The sequence below is a fragment of the Myiozetetes cayanensis genome, unplaced genomic scaffold (genome assembly GCF_022539395.1).
Source record: "Myiozetetes cayanensis isolate MyiCay16 unplaced genomic scaffold, myiCay2020 scf32, whole genome shotgun sequence".
In the NCBI taxonomy this organism is placed as follows: domain Eukaryota; kingdom Metazoa; phylum Chordata; class Aves; order Passeriformes; family Tyrannidae; genus Myiozetetes; species Myiozetetes cayanensis.
Window position 1 is genome coordinate 1,798,961 of NW_026087544.1, and position 19,814 is coordinate 1,818,774.

A 19,814-nucleotide genomic window follows, 5' to 3' on the forward strand; every position below is an offset into this window, starting at 1 on the left:
TTCATAGAATCATTAAGGTTGGAAAAGAACTCCAAGATCATCACGTCCAACCTTCATATTAATACACATTACATTTAGTTTTGCTCTGGGGAGACTAAAGAAACATAAATAATTAAAAAAAAAAACCAAATAAACAAACCACAGTACACAGTACCTTTGATTTCTGTCCCACTGTGTCACCCTTTCACAAAATACAATCATGGAACATTCTGAGTGGGAAAGCACCTCTAAGGACCATCAAATCCAACTCCTGGCCCTGCACAGGACAACCCTAAAATCCCACCACGTGCCTGGTGTGAACATCTAACTGTTTAGAGCTTACCAAGCTTCGTAACAGAGTCACTACCTAAAAACTCCATAAAATATATGAATACATATAAATATATGAATACATATAAATATATATATTTATTCAGGCTTCCAGAGTGAGGTTTAAACATTTCCCGCTGCCACCTCACAAACAGCTTTATTTACTACACATTTTACATCCCTGTGGATACTTCCAGATAAGAGGTTATTTTTTTTTTTACCCACCCTTTTTCCTTAATTAAAGTTGTTATCACTGAAAGCAGGGGCAATAAAGACTCAATTTCTGTTTCTTTTTAGTCTGGTGCTGTTTTTCATCACAACCTTTGTGTCAGGGGAGGCTCAAAGCGTCGTTCCTTTGTGCTGTTACAAAGCAATGAAGTTCAAACGCAAAGCCAGTCAAGACAAAAGCCAGTTAATGGGAAGAGATCAAGACTGGAGGAGCTCAGGTGTGCACAAACCCATCACCTGCTCAACAGGTTGAAGCAGCTACAGTTAATGACCACTTAAGAGGCTTTATCCGGCCTGCAGATCAGAGTTTGCTTTTATTGTTCCTTTCAAACGTAAAAAGAGGTTAAAATAACAGAGGGCAGGGCTGAGGGAAAGCGAAGAGGGGCCGCTGAGGTTGTAAAAGTTTTATCTGGAGCACGGGGGGACTGTGCTGCCTCCAGAACTGGGGTCCCAGCACAGGGAGCTGTTGGAGCCAGTCCAGATGAGAAAGCAGGATGGTCAGAGGGATGAAGCAGCTCTGCTGGGACAGCCGGGATTGCTCAGCCCGGAGAAGAGAAGATTCAGGGTGTCTTAATTGTCCCCTTCTGGTGCCTGAAGGAAAGATGGACAGAGATTATTTTAGGGGTGTGGACTGACAGGACAAGGGGGACGGCTTCAAACTGGCAGAGGGTTGGTTTAAATGGGATATTAGGGAGAAAATTCTTCTCTGGGAGGGTGGGGATGCCCTGGCACAGGGTGCCCAGAGAGGCTGTGGCTGCCCCATCCCTGCGAGTGTCCAAGGCCGGGCTGGACGGAGCTCGGAGCACTCTCTGACCATCCCGTCCCACCCAGGGGTACCCCCAAAATCTGCCGCGCGCGGTGAAAAAGGGAGCCCCCCGAGGAGCCGCCGTGACCCCGACGTGATTCGAACACGCAGCCTTCTGATCTGGAGTCAGACGCGCTACCGTTGCGCCACGAGGTCCCGCCAGCGCCACCTCCGCCCTTCCCGCAAGAGCCTGCGCCCCGTTCGCCCCTCAAACCGCCGGCGGGACCCACCGGCCCGGGGCTCAGCGAGAACCTCCCGCTCCCGGGAATGCCCCGGCCCGCCCCGCTGGAGCCGCCGCTTCCCTCTCTTCCTCACCCCCCCTCCCGCCGCCTCAGAGGTTTCCAAGCCGCCCGCCCGCCCCGCTGGCCACGCCCCGCCCCGCGCCTGTACCACCGCCCCCCCCGAGAGGGGTGTCCCGGCACCTCCCCAACTGCGCGCTGCGGTGGCGGGAGGAGCGATCCCCCCCGGCCCCGCTGTGGTTTGTCCCGGCCCCGCCTCTTTTAAAGGGCCCGCGCCGGGAGCGGGACCCGTGGCGTGCGATGAGTTGGGCCGTTCTCAGCCGCTCTCAGCCCGCGGCGATGGGGCGGGGGGGCTTTTGCCACTTATTTCGTTGTCATTCTGTCAGAGAAGGGGCCTACAAGCAACCTGGAGAGGGGCTTTTAACATGGCATGGAGTGGCAGGATAAGGGGGAACGGCTTCAAACTGGCAGAGAGTAGATTTAGATTGGATATGAGGAAGAAACTCTTCCCTGTGAGGGTGGGGAGGCCCTGGCACAGGTTGCCGAAAGAAGCTGTTGCTGCCCCATCCCTGAAAGTGCCCAAGGCCAGGCTGGACGGGGCTTGGAGCAACCTGGGCTAGTGGAAGGTGTCCCTGCCCATGGCAGGGGGTGGGTCTGGAAGGTCCCTTCCAACCCAAACCCTTCCATGATTCCATGAAAATTCACTTCAACTGCCCCTATGAATGTCACCTTGTTTATAAACGTGGTCACCATGGATAGAAAATATATACATCTATACATATTTATATATATATTCCTTGTATATATTTATAATTCATATCTAATTTATATATTTAGTAGAATTCTTATATATTATATATGAATTTTACATATTTAGTGAGTTTCACAAAAGATGCCAGCGCTGGATTTCACAGCACCTTCTGCTTTGCACCCTCTGTGTGTGTAAATGAGCAGCTTTGCAGTAGGACCCTCCAGCTGCAACACAGCTGGATTGGCAGGAACAGCACGAGGGAACTCCCATCTCTCCTCGTGTTCCACCTCCAGGAGAATGATGCTCCATCCCCTCAGGCCGAACCCCGGCCAGAGATGCTCATTAACAAGCCCAATAATTACTCAAATAAATGTGTGTGTGTGGGGTTATTCCATCTGACTTCCAAAGCCCTCTGCTGGGAGTCTTCCTGATATCCCAGGAATGAAGGGCATTGTTGTGGGGCTGATTTAGGCCCACTGTGCCCTTCCCCATTTCCAAACCCTGGGAATATGGGCCTTTGGAAGGTGTATTTTGGGGTGTTTTGAAGAGCCAGCTGAGGAAAGGAGGAAGCCTGTCCTGTAGCAAAAAACCCCCATCTCCAAACGACTGGAAAATCCACTCTCTAAATATTCTTATAAACATTATTTATTTGTTTCACTTCCATATTTATTTATTTATTTCACTTCCATATTTATTTATTTAACTTACATATTCCTCTAGCATAGGGAATTCCCATGGGAAGCGCTCTGCTCTGTGCGTAGAGACGTGTGTGTTTATTTACAAATGCCACGTTTATTTTCCCAAACGTACAGTACTGGGTTTCTATGGCTCCTGGGGCCGGGAGACTCCTGAGGAGGAACAGCTCCCTTTCCTGATGAAATCCAGGCAGTGGGATTAAAAAAAAAAAAAAAAAAAAGGACGATACAAAGAGGTTTAATGCTCTGATCCCTGTTAGGCAGCATCAGGGGGACGTTGCAAGGATGCTCCTGTGCCTTTCCTGCTTTGTCAGGGATCAATACGGGTTTATTTCGGGTGGAATCAGGAAAATTTATGGGCTGGAGCAAAATCCCAAAGCAAGCACTGAGATTTAGGCAAGGCTTTGTTGAGTCAGGACCTGCTGTGAGCCTGCCTTTGCCTGCCTGTGCTGGTTGCTTGTGTGTTTTTGCATAGGAAAAATCTGGAGAAACAGGAGAAATCTGAGTGTTGGGGTCCAGTCCAAGCTCATTTCTGTTTAGTTAATATTTCTGGAGACACCTCAGTGTCAGATTGTCTCTCTGGGTTTACACTGGCATAAAACAAGGGTCGAGCTTGACCCACATCTTTACACTTAATAAACTCCAGAGCAGCGATTAATCCCAGGTAATAAAGTCCATCCCGTGCTCACCATGAATCCTTGTGCAAAAAGAAAGTTACATTCAAGAAATACACTTTGGGTTTCACCAACACCCCTGGGTTTTTGGTTTTTTTTCTTTTCTTTTTGGCCCAAAGCTAAATCTGAAGGTCCTCGCCAAGGACTCGCCAGGGCTGCAAACCCTGAACTCGGGAGGCTCTGCTGATGTGCAGAAATAGGAACAGAACACGCTCAGCATTTTCCCAAAACAACGTGAGCTTCCCCCATGCCCACCTGGAGCTGCCCAAAGCTGCCTGGGCTTTGTCCTTAGAATAACATTCTGGGAGAAGCAGTGTTTTGGGGGCAGCCAGAAATCGTTTTGAGCGAGAGGAGAGCTCGGAGAGGTCAGCTGGAATGAGCATCCAGGCCAAGAGCAGCTGGAAAGAAAATCCTGCCCGTGGGAGGGGAGAAAGGATGGCTTTGACCAGGTGATTTCTGGGGAAAAAATAATAATAATAATGGGAAAAATAGTGGTTTTTTTCTCTTGGCTACCCCCCCAAAGGATGCAGAGATTGCCCTGCCTGCAGCAAACAGAGCTCATTGTGCTCCAGGTCATGGCTTGGGTGGAAGTCTGTCCTGCTGTGGAGCGTCAGCCTCGGGCTCCCCAGGGTTATTTTCTGCTCCTCTTTCACATCCCCAGCAAACCCTTTAAGAATGTGTTACCAGATGGAGAGTTCAAGCTGCAGTTTTTTTCCTTGGCTTGCCTCCCCCAGCTGGTGCTTGTGCCCTTCCAGCTCAGTGCACAAACATTCCTGCAGCTCACACCAGATCCTGCACGCTGCTCTGGCACGACCCCCCTGGCACCAGGACCCCTCTGGCACCAGGATCCCTCCAGCACCAGGATCCCTCATTCCCCAGGACCCCTCCAGCACCAGGACAACTCAAAAGCCAGGATCCCTCTGTCACTAAGGCCCCCCATTCACCAGGACCCTTCTGTTACTGGGACAATTCCATCCCCAGGACCCCTCCATCCCCAGCCCATCTTTCAAGGGGTCTGCACCATCCCCCTGCAGGTTTTGGTCCCCAGCCTGGCTGTGGTCCATGCAAATAAACATCTGCAGGCTCTTTCCCTCCTCCCTTGCCTCCCAAGGAGGCCAGAATTTCCAGGGGGGGGCCACACTGCCTGTTTTGGGAGGATGTTCTGCTCCATCCCAGGGGTGTCGTTGCTTCACTCCAGACCTTTGGAACTGGAGGAAAAGCTCGAGGAGCACGGGAAGGGGATGAGCTGTGGGGCACCCACCCCCCAAACCCCAGTGGGGACCCAGGGCAGGCACCACAGGGAGAGAGGGGCCCCCTCCTCTGTGCATCCCATCATCTGCTCCAAGGGAATTTGGATGCCTTCCTGGGTGTAATAGGATTAAAGGAGGATTATTGCTGGTGGGAACAAATGCATCTTTCAGGAGCAGGGCTCTCCTTTCCCCGAGGAGGGGTGGAGGTGGAGGCTCCCTCCAGAAACCCTGGGAACCCATGGTGCGAGGTAATGGGGACTTGCAGAGATTCCAGCTGCACACTGAGCTGGATTCGTGATGGGGAGGACACCTCACACCTTCCTGCCCCCCTTCCCCAGGGATGCCCCAGGAAGAGCCAGGTCAGGAGGGGTTCTGCAGCCTCAGTGAGCAAGCCCAGGGAGCTCCCTGCACCTTCCTTCCCCTCTCCAGAGGATGGAAAAACCTTGGAAAAGCACTTGGGAACTACTGGATGATAGTTAGTAAGTCAGTAAGATTTATCTGCTCCAGCATCGCTCAGGTCCGGGAGACTCCAGAGCAGAGAAGCGAAAGTTGGGGTTGGAAGAGCCAAAGGGCAAGGAGAGCAAGAGGAAACCCGGGAAAAGAAGCAAACTCCGAGTCTCTAAAAACGCCAGGGGTTGTGCAAACGTGGGGGAAGAGAGAAGGAGACGGGGAGGGAGCGTTCTGTGACAGGAGCTGTCACATCCCAGCCCTCGCAGGCTCGGAGCAGACGCTGCCCTATTAAAACGCTGCCACGGGAAAGAGAGAAACAAATCCATTCGCTTCTGCCTGCTGCAGATTTGCCAGTGGGAGGATGGGGGGCTCTGAGGGGCTCAGCTCTTGGCAGGTTTGCTCCAGAAAAGCGTCAGGCTGCGGTCTGGTGGGGGAACAACGTGCAGATGAAAAGACCTTCAGCCATAAATCTGGAGGTCAAGTCGTTATGATGGGAGGGGGGGAATCAAAAAGCACCACGAGCCGTTTACGAACACAATAGAGGTCAATCCAGGAGCAAACCATTTTGCTCGGGGACATGGTGGAAAACATATTGTTGCTTCTTTGAGAGCTGCATCCACCCAGGGAGGTGGGAAATTCTCTTCGAAAATAAAAACTACGGCTCGAGCGGCTTTAACATTCACACGGCTCCTGGTTGGTTTGTTCCCGTTTTCAAATGCACACATAATGGGTGTGGGCGAGCGTCTGCCTGTCTGGGTTTTACGTGCTACATTCATTGAACTTCCCAGCCTTGGGAACCCCTCTCTGGAGACAGGAATGTTCGAGACACAGGGAAAAACCTGAGCAGGCACACAGCACGGGTGGGGTGTGCGTGGCGTGTGCGGGGTGTGTTCAGGGAGCTTGGAACTGGGTGGGCTTTAAGGTCCCTTCCAACCCAACCCATCCTGTGGTCATGCACTATGTCTGCACAGCTCCCAGCTCATCCCAGCCCAGCCTGGAGTCCAGCTGGGAAATACCCACCTGGGAACACTTCTGGGGGGCTCCACCACTGGATCCCACAGCTCACATCGCTTGGGATCAAGGAGGGGAAAGAGCAAAGTGTCCTGAGCTGCCCCAGCCCGGGTGTGACACACAGAGACCTCACATAACCCGTGTCCCCCTGCCCGGTGTCCTCCCCTGGCTGCCACCTCCCAGCACATCCCACCCCAGTCAGCTGCTTCCTGGGAAACAGGCACCCAGCAGGGAGGATTTAAAGCTCCTCAGCTGCACCTTTGTGCTGTTACTGCTGGCCAAGCTCAGGTTTTTGTGCTAAATCCTTTGGATAAGAAAATAAAATAACAGCCGTGTTGGTCCTGGATGTTGGCTGAGCCAACAGATCTGCTCCTAAGGGAGCTGTCAGTGGCACAGACAGCTCTGTTGGCCGAGTGTGGGTCTGGGAGCACTGGGAAAACCCTGGAAAGGTCAAGCCACTTAACCATGGGGGAGAATTTGTGCTCCAAGGGTGCTCATCCCCATGATTGGGGCTCCTCAGGGGGTTCAAAGTCAATCCCCCCCCTGTGCCAACCGGCTGCCCCCAAGCATTTACCCTTTCCAGGGGCTGTCCCTGCTGCTCTCCAGCAAATGGGAGCTGCTGGTGCCCGAATGGGAAGGCTGGGTGTGTTCAGGGACAGGGAACTGGGCACTGAGACCCAAACCCTGTGCGTGTTCAGGGATGGGGGAGCTGTCACCGAGACCCAAACCCCAGGAGACCCGGGCTCACCAACACTCTCCAGCTCTCCCACGTGCAGCCCCTGGGGCTGTTTGGAGGGTATCCCAGTGGGAATGTCTGCCTGAGTCCCCTGGGGAAGGCACAGCATGCAGGGGGCCCCTGTATGGCTTTAGCAGAGGGTGGGGAGGACAGACGGACGGGGTGGGGGGGGAAGGGGGTTCGTGGGCACGGCCACCACAGCAAAGGTGGTGGCAGGAGCAGGACTAGCCCTGGGGAAGAGCAGCTCCTGCCCAGCAATCCTGGGCGCTGCCTTTGGCCCCAGGCTCAGAGGGTCTCCACAGGGAGGTGGGAAGCGCAGCATGGAAGAATTGAAGGATTTCTGCCCCGGAGAAAATGTCCCTGGAACGGATCTCAGGTGCCCCAAGCTCAGGGCTTTGGTCCTGGCCGCCAAAAAAGAACAACCTCCTGCTGAGCCTCACGGCTCAGGGGGCAGGGGGTGGGCTCACACCCTGAGGTGTCCCCCCTGCCCGTGGGGTGGGAGCTGCTGGTCTGCACTGGTCCCATGGGGAGAGGCATCCGAGCAGGGTCCGTGTGTCTGGTGCCTCCAAAACACTGCAGGGTGCTGCAGCCATGGGAGCAGAGGCACGGAGAACGGCTTCTTGGAGTCACAGACAATTGCTTGAGACTTTAGGAAGAGAAACAAACCCCAAACCAGCTCGTTTTCTGCCTTCAGCCAGTCCTGCAGCAGCTGGACAACTTACCAGCCAGGGGCCAACCCTGCCCAGCACCGGGACCCCAAGGCCTGGCCCCAGCTTTTGAAACCCTTCCAGGTCTGTGTGTTGAGATTTGCTGGAGCAAGGGGCAGGTTGGCTTGTCCAGGAGGGAAATGTCTATCCCCCTGGGGTGCAGGGACCCTCTGACCCCGAGTGTTGGGGTGCTGGGGGCTCAGTGCCCGGCAGGGCGGGGTGTCCGGGTGGGATTGCTGCAGCACCGGGGTGACACCCCCAGCCTCTGCTTCTGCCTCCCAGCAAGGTCATCCCCGTGGCCTGGGAAGAGAAAATGAGAGAAGGTGGAGGAGAAACAGGTTAGAGGAGGTCAAGCAGCTCCCCCCCACCCCGTGCTGCCCCCAGGCCCCGCAGTACCGAGGGGACGAGGAGGGGTCCCGAGGCACAGCTCGGCAGGGTCTGCTCCTCACACGGCCGTCTCCTGCTCTGCACTGGACTCTTCTTTCTTCCTCTTCATCTTGCAGAAGCCATGGAGCCCACAGAAGCAAGCAAAGGTGAACTGGGGCATCCCCCGGAGCAGGAGAGGCTCGGGAGCACCCCCGGGAGAACCTGGATGGGGACAGGGAGAGCAGTCAGGGCAGCTCCTGGGGGGGGGCACAGGCAGGATGGAGGGTGTAGAACAGACCCCCAAACCCACAAAACCGGGAAATGTCCCCTGCAGCAGCAGCACATCTCCCCCCTCCTCCCTCCCCCCAGCCACGCTCTCCCAAATTCCCCAGCCGGCCAAAGGCAAGGAGATTAAAACTCCCCCCCCCACCAAGCCCCTCTCCTCCCAAGCAGGGAACAATCAGGACAGACGTGGGGACAGCTTGCAGCTCCTGCTGCATATGGAGGGCCTGGGAGGTGAGGAGCCCTGGGACAGCCCCGGCACGGGGGCAGCACCGAAGGTTCTGGCACAAAGAGCCTCAGCTGAGCTCTCCCGGTTCCCTCTCTTTGTGTCCGTTTGCAGCAGATAAAATAATGCCCCAAAGCACAGCCCACATGATGGCCCAACAGCTGCAAAATGTAATTATGCAAATGAAAAAGGCTGGGGGTTTTTAAATAAATAACAAATCCGTGCAGAAATTCCGTCTGAAGCGAGACCTTCGTTTGCTCCCTACTCGAATTTTTAGCTTTTCTCAGAAAAAAAAAATAGAATCCCAGACTGCTTTGGGTGGGGAGGGACCTTAAAGCTCATCCCATTCCAGCCCCTGCCATGGGCAGGGACACCTTCCACTAGCCCAGGTTGCTCCAGGCCCTGTCCAGCCTCAGACACTTCCAGGAATGGGGCAGCCACAGCTTCTCTGGATGAGTTTTTGTACAGTTTGCAGTGCCCAGCCCTGATTTTGCCCCAGAGCAGGCAGTGCTGGTGCTTCAGAGGGAGCTGTGCCCGGCCCTGCACTGCCCAGCAAGGCACACCCTCAGCACCACGACCCTCCAAACCCCCACTGGAGTTTGGAGCAGCCCTAATTCCCAGCAGGGACAGCTGAGAGGGAATTACCCAAGGGAAGAAAGCCAAAGCCAAAAGCCAAACCCCTCAGCTCCCCACCAGCGGTGATGGTGCAGGGGGGTGATGCCACATCCCTGCCTTTCCACTTCCCCCCTTTCCAAGGGGGCCCAGCTGCAGCACAAAGCGAGAAACATCCCATTTAATTCACTTCTGCCGCTGCTCCCCCCGCTCCTCCTCCATCCCCAGCCATCTGGGTACCTGTCTGGTAGCTCCCAAATTAAATCAGGCTACCTCTGGAGCTCACAAATAATGACAACGGGCTCTTTAATGAGCCTCCCGTTCTGAATGGCTTCCCAGCATAGCGGCAGGTCCCGGCGTCTCCCTTTGTGCTGCTGCTTTTTTTGTTGCCAGCCTGAGAATGGGATTTTGGAGGGAACGGCTGGTGGGGAGGGGGGGTTGAGGGGTGGTGAAGGAGGGGGGGGGCTCTCTCACCTCCCACCCCTGAGTCCTCCCGGCTTTGCACGGCTCCAGCTGGAGCAGAGCATGGGGAAGGGGCGATGGGGAGGGGGAGCCTGTTTTGGGGTGGGCGTCTGCTCCAACCCCACCTCAGCCGGGTTTTGAAATGTTTCCCTCGCCCACCACCCCAACAGCACCGTCCCTGCCGTCCAACACCTCCCCTGTTGACCAGGCAGACCCCAGACCTCCCAGGCAGCCCCCGGGGGTCCCCAGGGGTGCCCCCTGTGCCACCCCAAAACCTCGCCGTGCCCGGCCTGGCTGTCCCCCCACGCAGACACAAAGCCTCCCCGAGAGCCTGGGCGGTCTGGCTGGGACCCCACCGTCCATTTAGGCACCTATTGATATATTTAGAGGAGCTTGTACCAGGGAGGCTTTTCAGGCTGACCCTCTGCCTCCCATTCAGGAGGGGGACAATGATGAATGAGCCCCGGAGAATGGAGGCAGCCCAGCTGAGGCCGACGCTCCTGTTCTTCTTGAAAAGGTGGAAAAAGGATCCTGAAGGAGCAAGGAATAATTAAAAAAATAAATGAACTGGCTTGGGCAGCGCTGACAGAAGCCCTGCCTGATTTGCAAGGGCTGGGCATGCTCCACCAGCCCCCTGTGCTGCCCTTTCTATTCAAGGCAGAAGATCCTTTCGGATAAAACTCCGGCTGCAGCAGAGAAAATGCGAGGAGCATTAAAAATGTAAAGCTGGAGAATTCTCTTTAGTCAACTGCATAACCCCAGGCCGTGTTTGTCACTGTCACAGTGATGAATTGGGAGCTGTCTGCAATCAGCATGCTCACTTTAATAATGGCACTTTCCCTGAGCCCTAAAAAATGTCTCTCTGAACCAGCTGGACGGAGTCTGTGCCTTAGCCCGGCGATTCCCGTGTCCCTGGGATCGGCTGGGCAGCAGGAGCAGCTTCAGGAGGGAAGGTGCTGGGCAGGGAGAGCCAGGGGAGCAGGCAGGGGAGCAGGCAGGGGTGCAGGCAGGGCTCAGCACAGCCTTGCTGCAGGGGACAGGAAGGTGCTGCCCATCAGCGGGCACCAGACCCAGGGCTGGGATGCTCAGGCACCAGGATCTTCCATTCCTTCCAGCCCATTTCCTTCCCCTGCCTCAGCTTTTCTATTTCTGAATTGACTTTTTGAATTAACTTTTTAGCGACTTCTTCTTCGGGAGGGAGGAAAAAACCAACAAGTTTTGCATTTGAAACCCTGAATTTCAAGGCTGCCTTTTGCTGCCGGGCGTGTGTCGGGGCTTTCTCCCTGGGAAATGAGATCATTTGCAATGGAAATTGCTCCTGTATTTTTGCAGGGAGTCGAATGGAATTAAATAATTTGTAATGAAATGTAGAAAACTTCCCAGGTATTTTGTTTCGCTTGCCTTTCGGGATGGCTGGTCCAGACACAGCCACAGATGAGATTTTTAGGAGTGACTGATGATTTGGGGATCACCAGCCTGGCTTTCTGAGATCCACTGAGCAGACACCCTTGGAAGAGTCCCCAAAGACATGGTTGGGACTTGCAAGGGCTTTCTTCAGAAGCCTGGAAGTCCTGGGTGATGTGGATGCTCCAGGCACGGACAGAGCTTTGCCTGGGAGACACTTTGGTCCCTTCCATTTTTAAGCATCCCAAGGTTCAGGTCCCGCATCCCAGAGCCCATCCCTGTGTGGACACAACCCCTTTCCCACACTCCTCACCCTCCTCCTGCCAGCCACAGAATCCATCCAATTGAGCTATTTGCCAGCCAAGCTTTCAAACTCATTATTTCCCGGGGTTGCTTTTTATTTTCCCCCACCAACCTCGGACATCTCGCTGCTTACAACCAGTCCTAAGCTAAACCCAACTTCAAAGCAGCCTCTATAATGAGCAGCAGTGCATTAGAAACCCAACAACAGAGAGGCTGAGGCCGGGATAAAACCAACCTGAAAAGAAGCACCATCCCTTTAAGGAGAGATAATGAACGGAGAAGATGTTGCTTGGCATGTTTGCAGAGAATCACTAATTAAAACATCGCTTCTGTAAAGTCTGCTGATCCCATTGATTCTTCCCCCCACACAGTTAATTTGCTGCTAGGAAGGCAAAGTCGCAAGGGTCCTCATTATAAAAATTTCACTGGCTGCAGCTAATGGTTGTAATTAATAGGTGCAATAAATTTCAAATGGGCAGCCGGGGTGTTCATTAGCTGCGGGCTGACTCAGCACCGGTGGCCTCACCAGTTACTAAATAACCCATTTCCAAGCAGACGGGAGGGGGAAGGTGCTCGGTGGCACAACTGGTGCATCCGTAATTCCCCGCCCAGGGCAGAGCTTGAATAAAGAATTCCCGGCAAGCCCCGGATTTGGCTCTTTTTGTCCCGTTGGTGAATTGTCTGTGTAAACCTCCCCCAGCCCCCGGGCAGCTGGTGGGTGTGTGTGTGGGGGGGTGGGTTTTCCCAAAAGATTGAGTGACCTGGATTTCGTGTGGGATCAGCACTCAAGGAACTGATCCCTCTGATGCTAAAGGTGAATACCCAGTGACAGTGTCACATACCCTGGCACGCCTCAACCCCCTGCACGGCTGGGGCTGCCTCTGGAGGGTGTGGGTTTTAATGCCCTGCCCTTTCTCAGGGCATCCTGTGCCAAGGCTGAGCTTTAAAATGACCCCCAGGCTCCCACTGAGCATCATTTCCCCCCGTGGAAGGTCCCAGTGCTGCAGCCCATGGTGTCCACCAACCCTCCCAGGGCTGGGTGCTGTCACAGCTTTGATTAAAAGCTGCAGCTTTCCAGTTCGTTATCATCCGGCTGTAATTAAAATATCAATAATTGGCACACTTTCCCCCGGTTATCTCCCAGGACCGGCACTCGCCGAGCTGGGTAACCCAGGAGGAAGGCGGTGCTCTTTCGAATCATCATCAGAGACAAACCCCATCCCAATCCTCGGCAGTTTTTGGGAGCTGGTGCCCTGTGGCTTCACGTGCCTGAAGCCAAAATTGCTTGTGCTGCCACGAGGGGTGTCCAGGGGCTGATGCAGCAGCACAGGAGCTCCGTGTCGGGGCATGAGGCTGCGATTCCCCCTCCTTGGACAAGCCTGTGCCTCACCCGGCTTTGGGATATGGGAATTCCACGCCCAGCGCCAGGAAGAGGCCTGGCCAGGTGGATGCCTCATTCATTAATGGCAGTTATTATCTGTAATTAGCAACTCGTCCTGCTCTGCACATTCGCTCCTGGGAGCTCGGGAAGGACCAGGGAATGCTGGAGGGGTCCGGCTGGGTGGCTTTGGACACAGAGCTGCCTTTGGGTGGCTCGTCCTCAAGCCTCTTTCTTTCCAGCCACAGGATGAGCTGGGATTTTGATCTCTGCCTCCCTAAAAGAGCTGCGTGCCTCAATTCTCCACGATGCTTTGAGAGTCCCAAGCTGGTCCCCTGTTTTACTCAATGCCATGAGTGTTTTATAACCCAGGGCAGCCGAGGGGCTTGGCTGTGGCCAGCCCTGGCCGTGGGCAGCGATCGCAGGGCTGCGCTAATTGAAAGGTGACTGGAGCTGCTGCTGGGAGGTGGATGCCAGACAGGCTGAGAGCTCACCTGGTGCTGGCAGCATCTCCTCTTCACTCTGGACCTTTGCCAGGGGTCCCTTGCCAATGCCTTCTGCACGGCAGGGCTTTCATGGGAACGCTCGTCCCGTGCGCGTCCCCTCAGGTGTCCCTGAGGACGGAGCAGACAGAAAACCTCAGGACAAATCTCTCTGCTAAAGCTCCTTGGGCAGTGCCTGGGGGGCGCTGGGGCTGGCAGAGAAGGGCAAGATTTGGCACAAAGCCCCCAGCCTCGGCTCCCTGACCACCAGACGGACGTGCCCGCTCCAATCCTTCCCATCCCAGCCGCTCCCCGGGAAGCACAGCGGGTTGTGCTCCCTCTGCCCCTTCCGTGCCTCGTGCCTGCCTTGCTAAAGGAAAAATCAATAGCATGAAAGGTAGCGAGAGCAGGTCTGGGGGCTGGAGGAGCTCGCTGGCAGAGCGCAGACAGGCTGCCAATAATCCTGCTCGGAGCTGCTTTCGCCCAGCAGCCACCGAAATATTAACAGGGGCTGGTGGTCGTGGCTTCCTCACCCCTGGAAGTGTCCAAGGGGCCAGCTTGGAGCAAGCTGGGCTAGTGGAAGGTGTCCCCTGCCATGGGTGGAACAAGGTGAGCTTTAAGACCCAAATCTCATTCTGGGAATGTTTGGGATGACAACAGGGACCATCCAGGAAGGAGGATTTTGCTCATGACTTCCCCGCCGCAGCATTTTGGATTGCAACAAAACCAGGGCTAGTGTTTGGACTGCAACAAAACCAGGACTCCCGGTGTGGTTTTGGGTAATTTGCCCTACTCTCCCCTCCTTGGCACCCTCCTCTGTGCTCCCCATCCCAGAGCAGCCCCGGGGTGGGGGTGGTGGGGCCAAGCCAAGCGTGTCCACCCTGCCCGGCGTGAATGGCTCGGGGCAGGCATTGTCAGGGGTGAATTTTCTGAATGAGCAAATCCTCATTAAAAAATAATTAAAACAGCCTGGTGAGATTGGCTTAATTCCTTTCATTTTGACGGATGGTGTTTAGTTTTGATGATTTATGTGGCACAGTCCTGCCAGCTCTCATGCTTTCATTGTTGGAACTCATGGGATTTCGTGATTTTCTTCCTTCCACACCTCCTTGAGTCATGGGATTACAGCTGAATCTCAGCTTTCAGTTTTTTTCAATGACTATTATTTTTAAAGATGCATTCCAGGCTGGTGAAATAAACTTGAAAGCCTGACACCTAATGACTCAAAGCTCAGGAAGTGAGAAAAGAAAAAAAAAAAAAAAACACAAAAAACCAAAAAAGAAGGGAGGAATTGCTCGTTTCCTGCTTGGCAAGGTGGTTTGGAATCCCCCAGCGCCGGTCAGGTGGTCCTGGGGGTGGTGGGGGATGCAGTGGTGGGGTCTGGAGTGATGGGGTTTGTGGCAGGGGGATCTGTAGCGATGGGATCTGCAGAATGGGGTCTGTAATGATGGGGCCTGTGGTGGGGGGGTCTGCAGGAATGGGGGCTGTGGTGATGGGATCTGCAGGAATGGGGGCTGTGGTGATGGGATCTGCAGGAACAGGGCCCGTGGCAGCGGGATCTGCACCCTTCTCTCCCACCCCGTGGATCCAGCCCAGCCCTGACAGGTTTCTGTGCTCGCAGACATTGCCTTTGCCCGTTTAAAAAGCACCAGTTTGCCAAGTCCTGCTGTGGAACTAAACCTGTCCTTCCCACGTGCTCCTGGCCACCACCTCCCCTCCAACATCCCCGGGGGCACCGGCCTGGCCGTGACCTCATGGGAGCTGCGGGGACAGACCCTGCCTGCTGCAAACTGCATGGCCACAGGCTCTGCTGGGTCTCCAGCACCCCTGGCAGGGGCACAGCATGGTGGGAGATGTGCCTGGAAGTGCCAGGACATCCCTCAGCCCCCTCCTCACCCCTGCTCGGCGGAGCCTCAACGTCAAAGGGCTCCTGCCCTCCTCTGCCAGCCGGGTCAGGCGTTTCCCCTTGGCAATGCCCTTGGTCTCTGCCTGGCCCTTTTGTTCTTGCAGGGGGGTGCAGGTGGGGACTCTTTGAACCGTGTGAGAAAAGCTCCCTGCCAAAGAAAAGCCACTCCCGCCGCCCTCGCAGCCCCTCGGCCAGCGCCCGGCGCCGCTCAATGAAAGGCCGTGCCCCCCACCACCCCCAGCCCCCTTTGTGTCCCCACCCCCATCTGGATAAGGCCCTGCAAGGCTTCAATGCCCCCTTTCACTGGTGGTTTGTTAGCCAGAGAAATAGGGGTGGGCAGAAAGGGGCTCAGGAGTCCGTGCGCGCTCGGCGGAGGTGCCTGGAAGGTGGAGTCCCTCCTCTGTGTAGCCCATGGCTTTTCGCCCTACATGACTTAGGGAAAGCAATCACATAGGAATAAAAAGCCATAGACCACAGCAGAGGGCTTACCCAGGATAAGCCAGCAGTCTTTGGGGAAAAGCAAAGGTGAAAAGGGAAAGGAAGGGTGGTAAAAAAAGTAACTCTTCTGGCTGAGTTGTCCTCCCTCCCTGTGACCAGCTGGGAGCACAACCCGCTCCCTCCCTGCGTGGGGACCCCAAAAATAGGGTAGGTTCCCACCCAAAACACCCCTCATCACCGTGGCACCGCGGGGTGGCTTCTCCTGGGTTACCCACGGGTCAGCAAGGAGAGATCCAAGCCTGGCGTGTCTGTCCCCTCAGCAGGGACCTGACCCCGGGAGGAGGACCCTGTGCCCTGCCTTTGTGCTCCGGATGCTGTAATGAGCTGTGACTGCAGGGACAGCAGCAGGGGTGATGCTTAAAAGGCACCGTGTCACAGCCACAATGAATGGCAGGATGTCCACGGAGCAGCAGTGGAATGGTCTCTTTTCCCTCTCCCCGTGTCCCGGCCACAGCTACACCTCATCTCTGTCAGGACCTGCCGTTCCCCAGCACAGCTTTTTGTGCTGCTTTGTAGGATCACAATGAACCTGCTAAACCTTGAGTTATAAACCAGACAGTCGATCTGGCTGCAAACGGAGCAGCACAGACTTCCACCTGCAGATCAAGTGTCCCTTTCCGAGGAGGAGCACTGGGATCTGTGGGATAAATCCATTTTCCAAGCAAGGGGGTGAAAAACGCTTGCCTTGGGGGTGTAGCTGTACCCTGCCCTGGGGCTGCTTTGAAAATCTGAGCCTTGGGGCCGCAGAGGGACTTGCCCACAGTCACGGAGTCGCTCAGCAGCACAAGCGGGAGCCAAACCCCTCCCCGCGGCCCCACTGCCCCCACAGCTCACCTGGCTGAGGCCGCAGCAGCAGCGGATGCTCAGCCGAGGTGCATCCAACAGACCCGCCTTTGTCGGCTGAGACAAAGGGCTAAAGAAAGGTCTGGCTGCAAACCCGCCTCCCGCTCACCTCCCCCACTGCTGCTTTCCCCCCCTCGTGCCTTTTCGGGGGAGTTTCCATCTCGTTACCCGCAAAAAAGAGGCATCCCAGGACAAGGTGATGTGTTTCGCAGGAGCAGCTGCTCCAGCGGCTCCCCCGAGAGCTGGGCACAGACCTTACTCTGTGGAAAAGCCTCCACACCTCCCCACACCTGGGGAAGCAACCTGGGTGGCACCAAAACTGCCCAGGTTGTCCTGGGAAAGCGCTGGCCTCGGCCTTTATCCCCTCCCCTGTGCCAGGACACGGCTCCTTCAGCAGCAGTGACTGCTAATTGCCAGGAGCTGATGAGGTCAGCTCCGCTGCTGAGGGCAGGAAACTCCCTTGCTTGTTGCCCTCATCAGAATCCTTGGGAAACCCAATGTTCCCAAAACTGCACAACAAGCAGGATGGGAAGTGGGGAGGATTCTGCCTGCTGTGGTTTGTAATAGCAGTGAACACGACTCTGACCTACAAACCAAACTCCTGGAGCACAGGACTGGTTTTTTTTTTTCCTCTGCCCCCAAGGTCTTTCCTCTTTTACCTCCCATTTATGAACGGTGAGGAAAAAAGGCCACCATGTGCCCCCCACCTGTGGCACAGCCACGCTCCCCTCCAGCCCCTCCACAGGTATCCCAACATTGCTGGCTCCCAGCGTTCCATCCTTGGCACAGCTGTTGCTCTGGGAAGATCTGCCTGGAAAGCTCCAGCTATGGGGGTTCATGCCAGCAGCCCCACATGGGTCTCTGCCCTCCATGCCCAGCACTGACCCATCCTTTAGTTCCTGGGGGCGCACCGAGGACCAGCCCCAATTTCACTGCACATCGCACATTCCAGGGGTAAATCTGTCCCAGTGGCTCTTTGGGACATGGCCCTGTGGGCACCCCAAGACCTTCCCGAGGAGTTGGCGCCCAATTCAGCGCCAGGCCGCCTTTCCCAGCCTGGGAACAGGAGGCCACGTGCCCATCCCAGAGCCACCATCCCCACTCCACACCGCAGGGGCCCGAGGACAGCCCGGAGCCACCAGCCGAGCACCGCTGACCTCACCTTTGGCAGCGCGGCATCCTCTCCGCGGGAAGGGCCCCGTGCCAGCCATCCCTGGGCTCGGGATGGCAGTGCCCGCACCGTCCTGTCCTCCCCTGGTCCCTGCCGGCACAGCCCGGGGATGTTCGGGCAGCGGATGCCCAGGGATGGATGGGGGGGGTCACTCCCACCTCCCCGAGCCCTGCCTGGCTGCGGGGGGGGTCTCCCAGCCCTCCCCTTGCCGGCTGCTCCCGCTGCCATCCCCAGCACCCCGCGTCCCGCCGAGCCTCTCTGCGCGGGCACATACTTGAGATGGTTGAGCACCGAGGGGCCGGGAGCGCAGGGAGGGAGGGAGGGAGGGAGGAGGGAGGGAGGGAGCGGGGGGTCAGGTATTTCTCCATCCCTGGCTCGGGAGAGCCGGTAACAAAGGCGCTATTGAACTGCAGCCTCTCTGGTCTGTGAAGCAGAAACCTCTTGTATCTACTTCAGTGCCTTTGATCTAACTCCCCCAGTGGGATGGATATTACTCATGTCCTGCTGCTCGGGTACTGCTGCCAGGGCGGGACGGGGGGGACGAGCCCCCGCTCCTCACCCTGGGCTTGGGAAGTGTCCCACCAGCACCAGGCACCCAGTGCCCACCTCCACTCCTGTCCTTCCCCGTGCTCCCTCTACCTCTCCTCTCCAAACCCCAAGCCCTCCACCCTCCCAGACCCCAAACTTTGGGGACACGTCCCGCGCTCGGCCGAGCGTGCAGGCAGGAGGAGCAGCGCTCTGCGCCTCACATTCCTCTTCTGTAATTAAAGCCGGTGCTCTGGGTGGAGGGGGAATTTCCCAAAGGGTTTTACTGGCATCTGGACAAGGGTCAGACAATGAGAACATTTGACAGGGTGCCCAAATCCCGCTGTATCTTGGATACGCTCAAAGCCTCCCCCGTGCTGGTCTGGTCGTCCCAGGCGCTGCTTTGGGGCGGGTGGGGGCTGTTTGGGCAGGTTGGGAAGGCGGGTGTGACTTTGGGGACTCTCTCACGATGTCCCAAAGGCCTTCACCCCATCCAGGCTGCCCCAAAAACGCCAAAGCTCGAGCAGTACCAGCTTGCTCTGCAACGACGTTCCCAGTGGGATGCCGCAGGAAATCCTGGGTGAAGGCATCAGATGCACCTCAGAGACTCCCAGCACTCAGATTGATGCCTCAAACAGTGCTTTGCTGCCTCCAGCAAAGGAATTGCCTCACCCCTGGGGAGCCAGGGACTCTCGGGGCTTATCCTGGTTTTTGCCAGCCCTGGGGGACACTGGGATGCTCTGACAACCTGGCTGGAACCGTCCCAGCTACCCACAAGCACTTGAGTGCCTTTGGAAATCTTCCTCTCCTGCCTTTGCAGCTCATTTGCAGCAAACCTCGTGCCTGGCAGGTCCCACAGCACCCAGAGAGGCTCGTGTGGGAATCTCCTCTGGGGCAGCCAGGCCCCTGGGGTGCCCCCATGACAGTGTCCCAAGTGAGGGGACCCAAAATCAGAGCATGAGAGGAGGCCTGCCCAGAGCCAAGGGCTCTCAGCGCTGCTTCGCCTTCTCCCAGGGCTCATTCCCTCCTTTCCCAGTTCCCTGTCCATGTCTCAGGTGTGGGGGGAGCTGAGACATGGGCAGGGACTGTCCAGGGCTGCTCCATCCCTGCTGTGAGGTGCAGGGAAACAACAAACCCCAACAACTGACATGGAAAGGACGGATGGACAGATGGACAGGCAGATGGACAGATATTCCAGAGCGGAGGCTGACCTAGCTGGGACCACCTGAAGGATTTTTTGCACATAGATCTATACTATTTGCACCCCAAGACGGTTGTTTTAGAGGATGTTTTAGGGTTGTTTTAGCCTTTGTTTTAGGGGATCACCTGCAGTTCCCCCCTCCCCAGCCTCAGGTTGGCTTGTGCCCCAGGGAAGGGTGTGCAGACCCCAACTCCTGGTTAGTTTTTAAACAGTGACTATTAACTATTTAAAATCAACTATTTAAAACAATAACTATTAGAACTTGGGGACCAGTTGAAGTCAGAGTCGGGCAACGATCCA

At 55.9% G+C, this 19,814-nt stretch overlaps 1 protein-coding gene and 1 non-coding gene across 6 annotated transcripts in view; both read right to left on the reverse strand.

The window, feature by feature from the left end:
• Nucleotides 1–1,426: 1,426 nt before the first annotated feature.
• On the reverse strand, nucleotides 1,427–1,498 carry TRNAW-CCA (transfer RNA tryptophan (anticodon CCA)). The gene has a single exon. It is a non-coding gene; the product is annotated as a tRNA-Trp (tRNA).
• Nucleotides 1,499–3,020: 1,522 nt separating this feature from the next.
• The window catches only part of BLACAT1 (BLACAT1 overlapping LEMD1 locus), a 30,770-nt gene continuing 13,976 nt past the window's right edge, over nucleotides 3,021–19,814 (reverse strand). For 3 of the 5 annotated variants that reach the window (XM_050327215.1, XM_050327214.1, XM_050327217.1), the window contains exons 2-3: nucleotides 8,252–8,443; nucleotides 3,021–8,155 (exon numbers count right to left, since the gene is read on the reverse strand). In XM_050327215.1, coding sequence (XP_050183172.1) covers nucleotides 8,301–8,402 — 102 coding nt within the window. In that variant the 5' untranslated portion in view covers nucleotides 8,403–8,443 and the 3' untranslated portion in view covers nucleotides 3,021–8,155; nucleotides 8,252–8,300. Of the gene's footprint in view, nucleotides 8,156–8,251; nucleotides 8,444–13,382; nucleotides 15,306–17,779; nucleotides 18,023–19,814 lie in introns of those variants that run through there. The other 2 variants (XM_050327212.1, XM_050327213.1) reach the window with 2 other exon arrangements.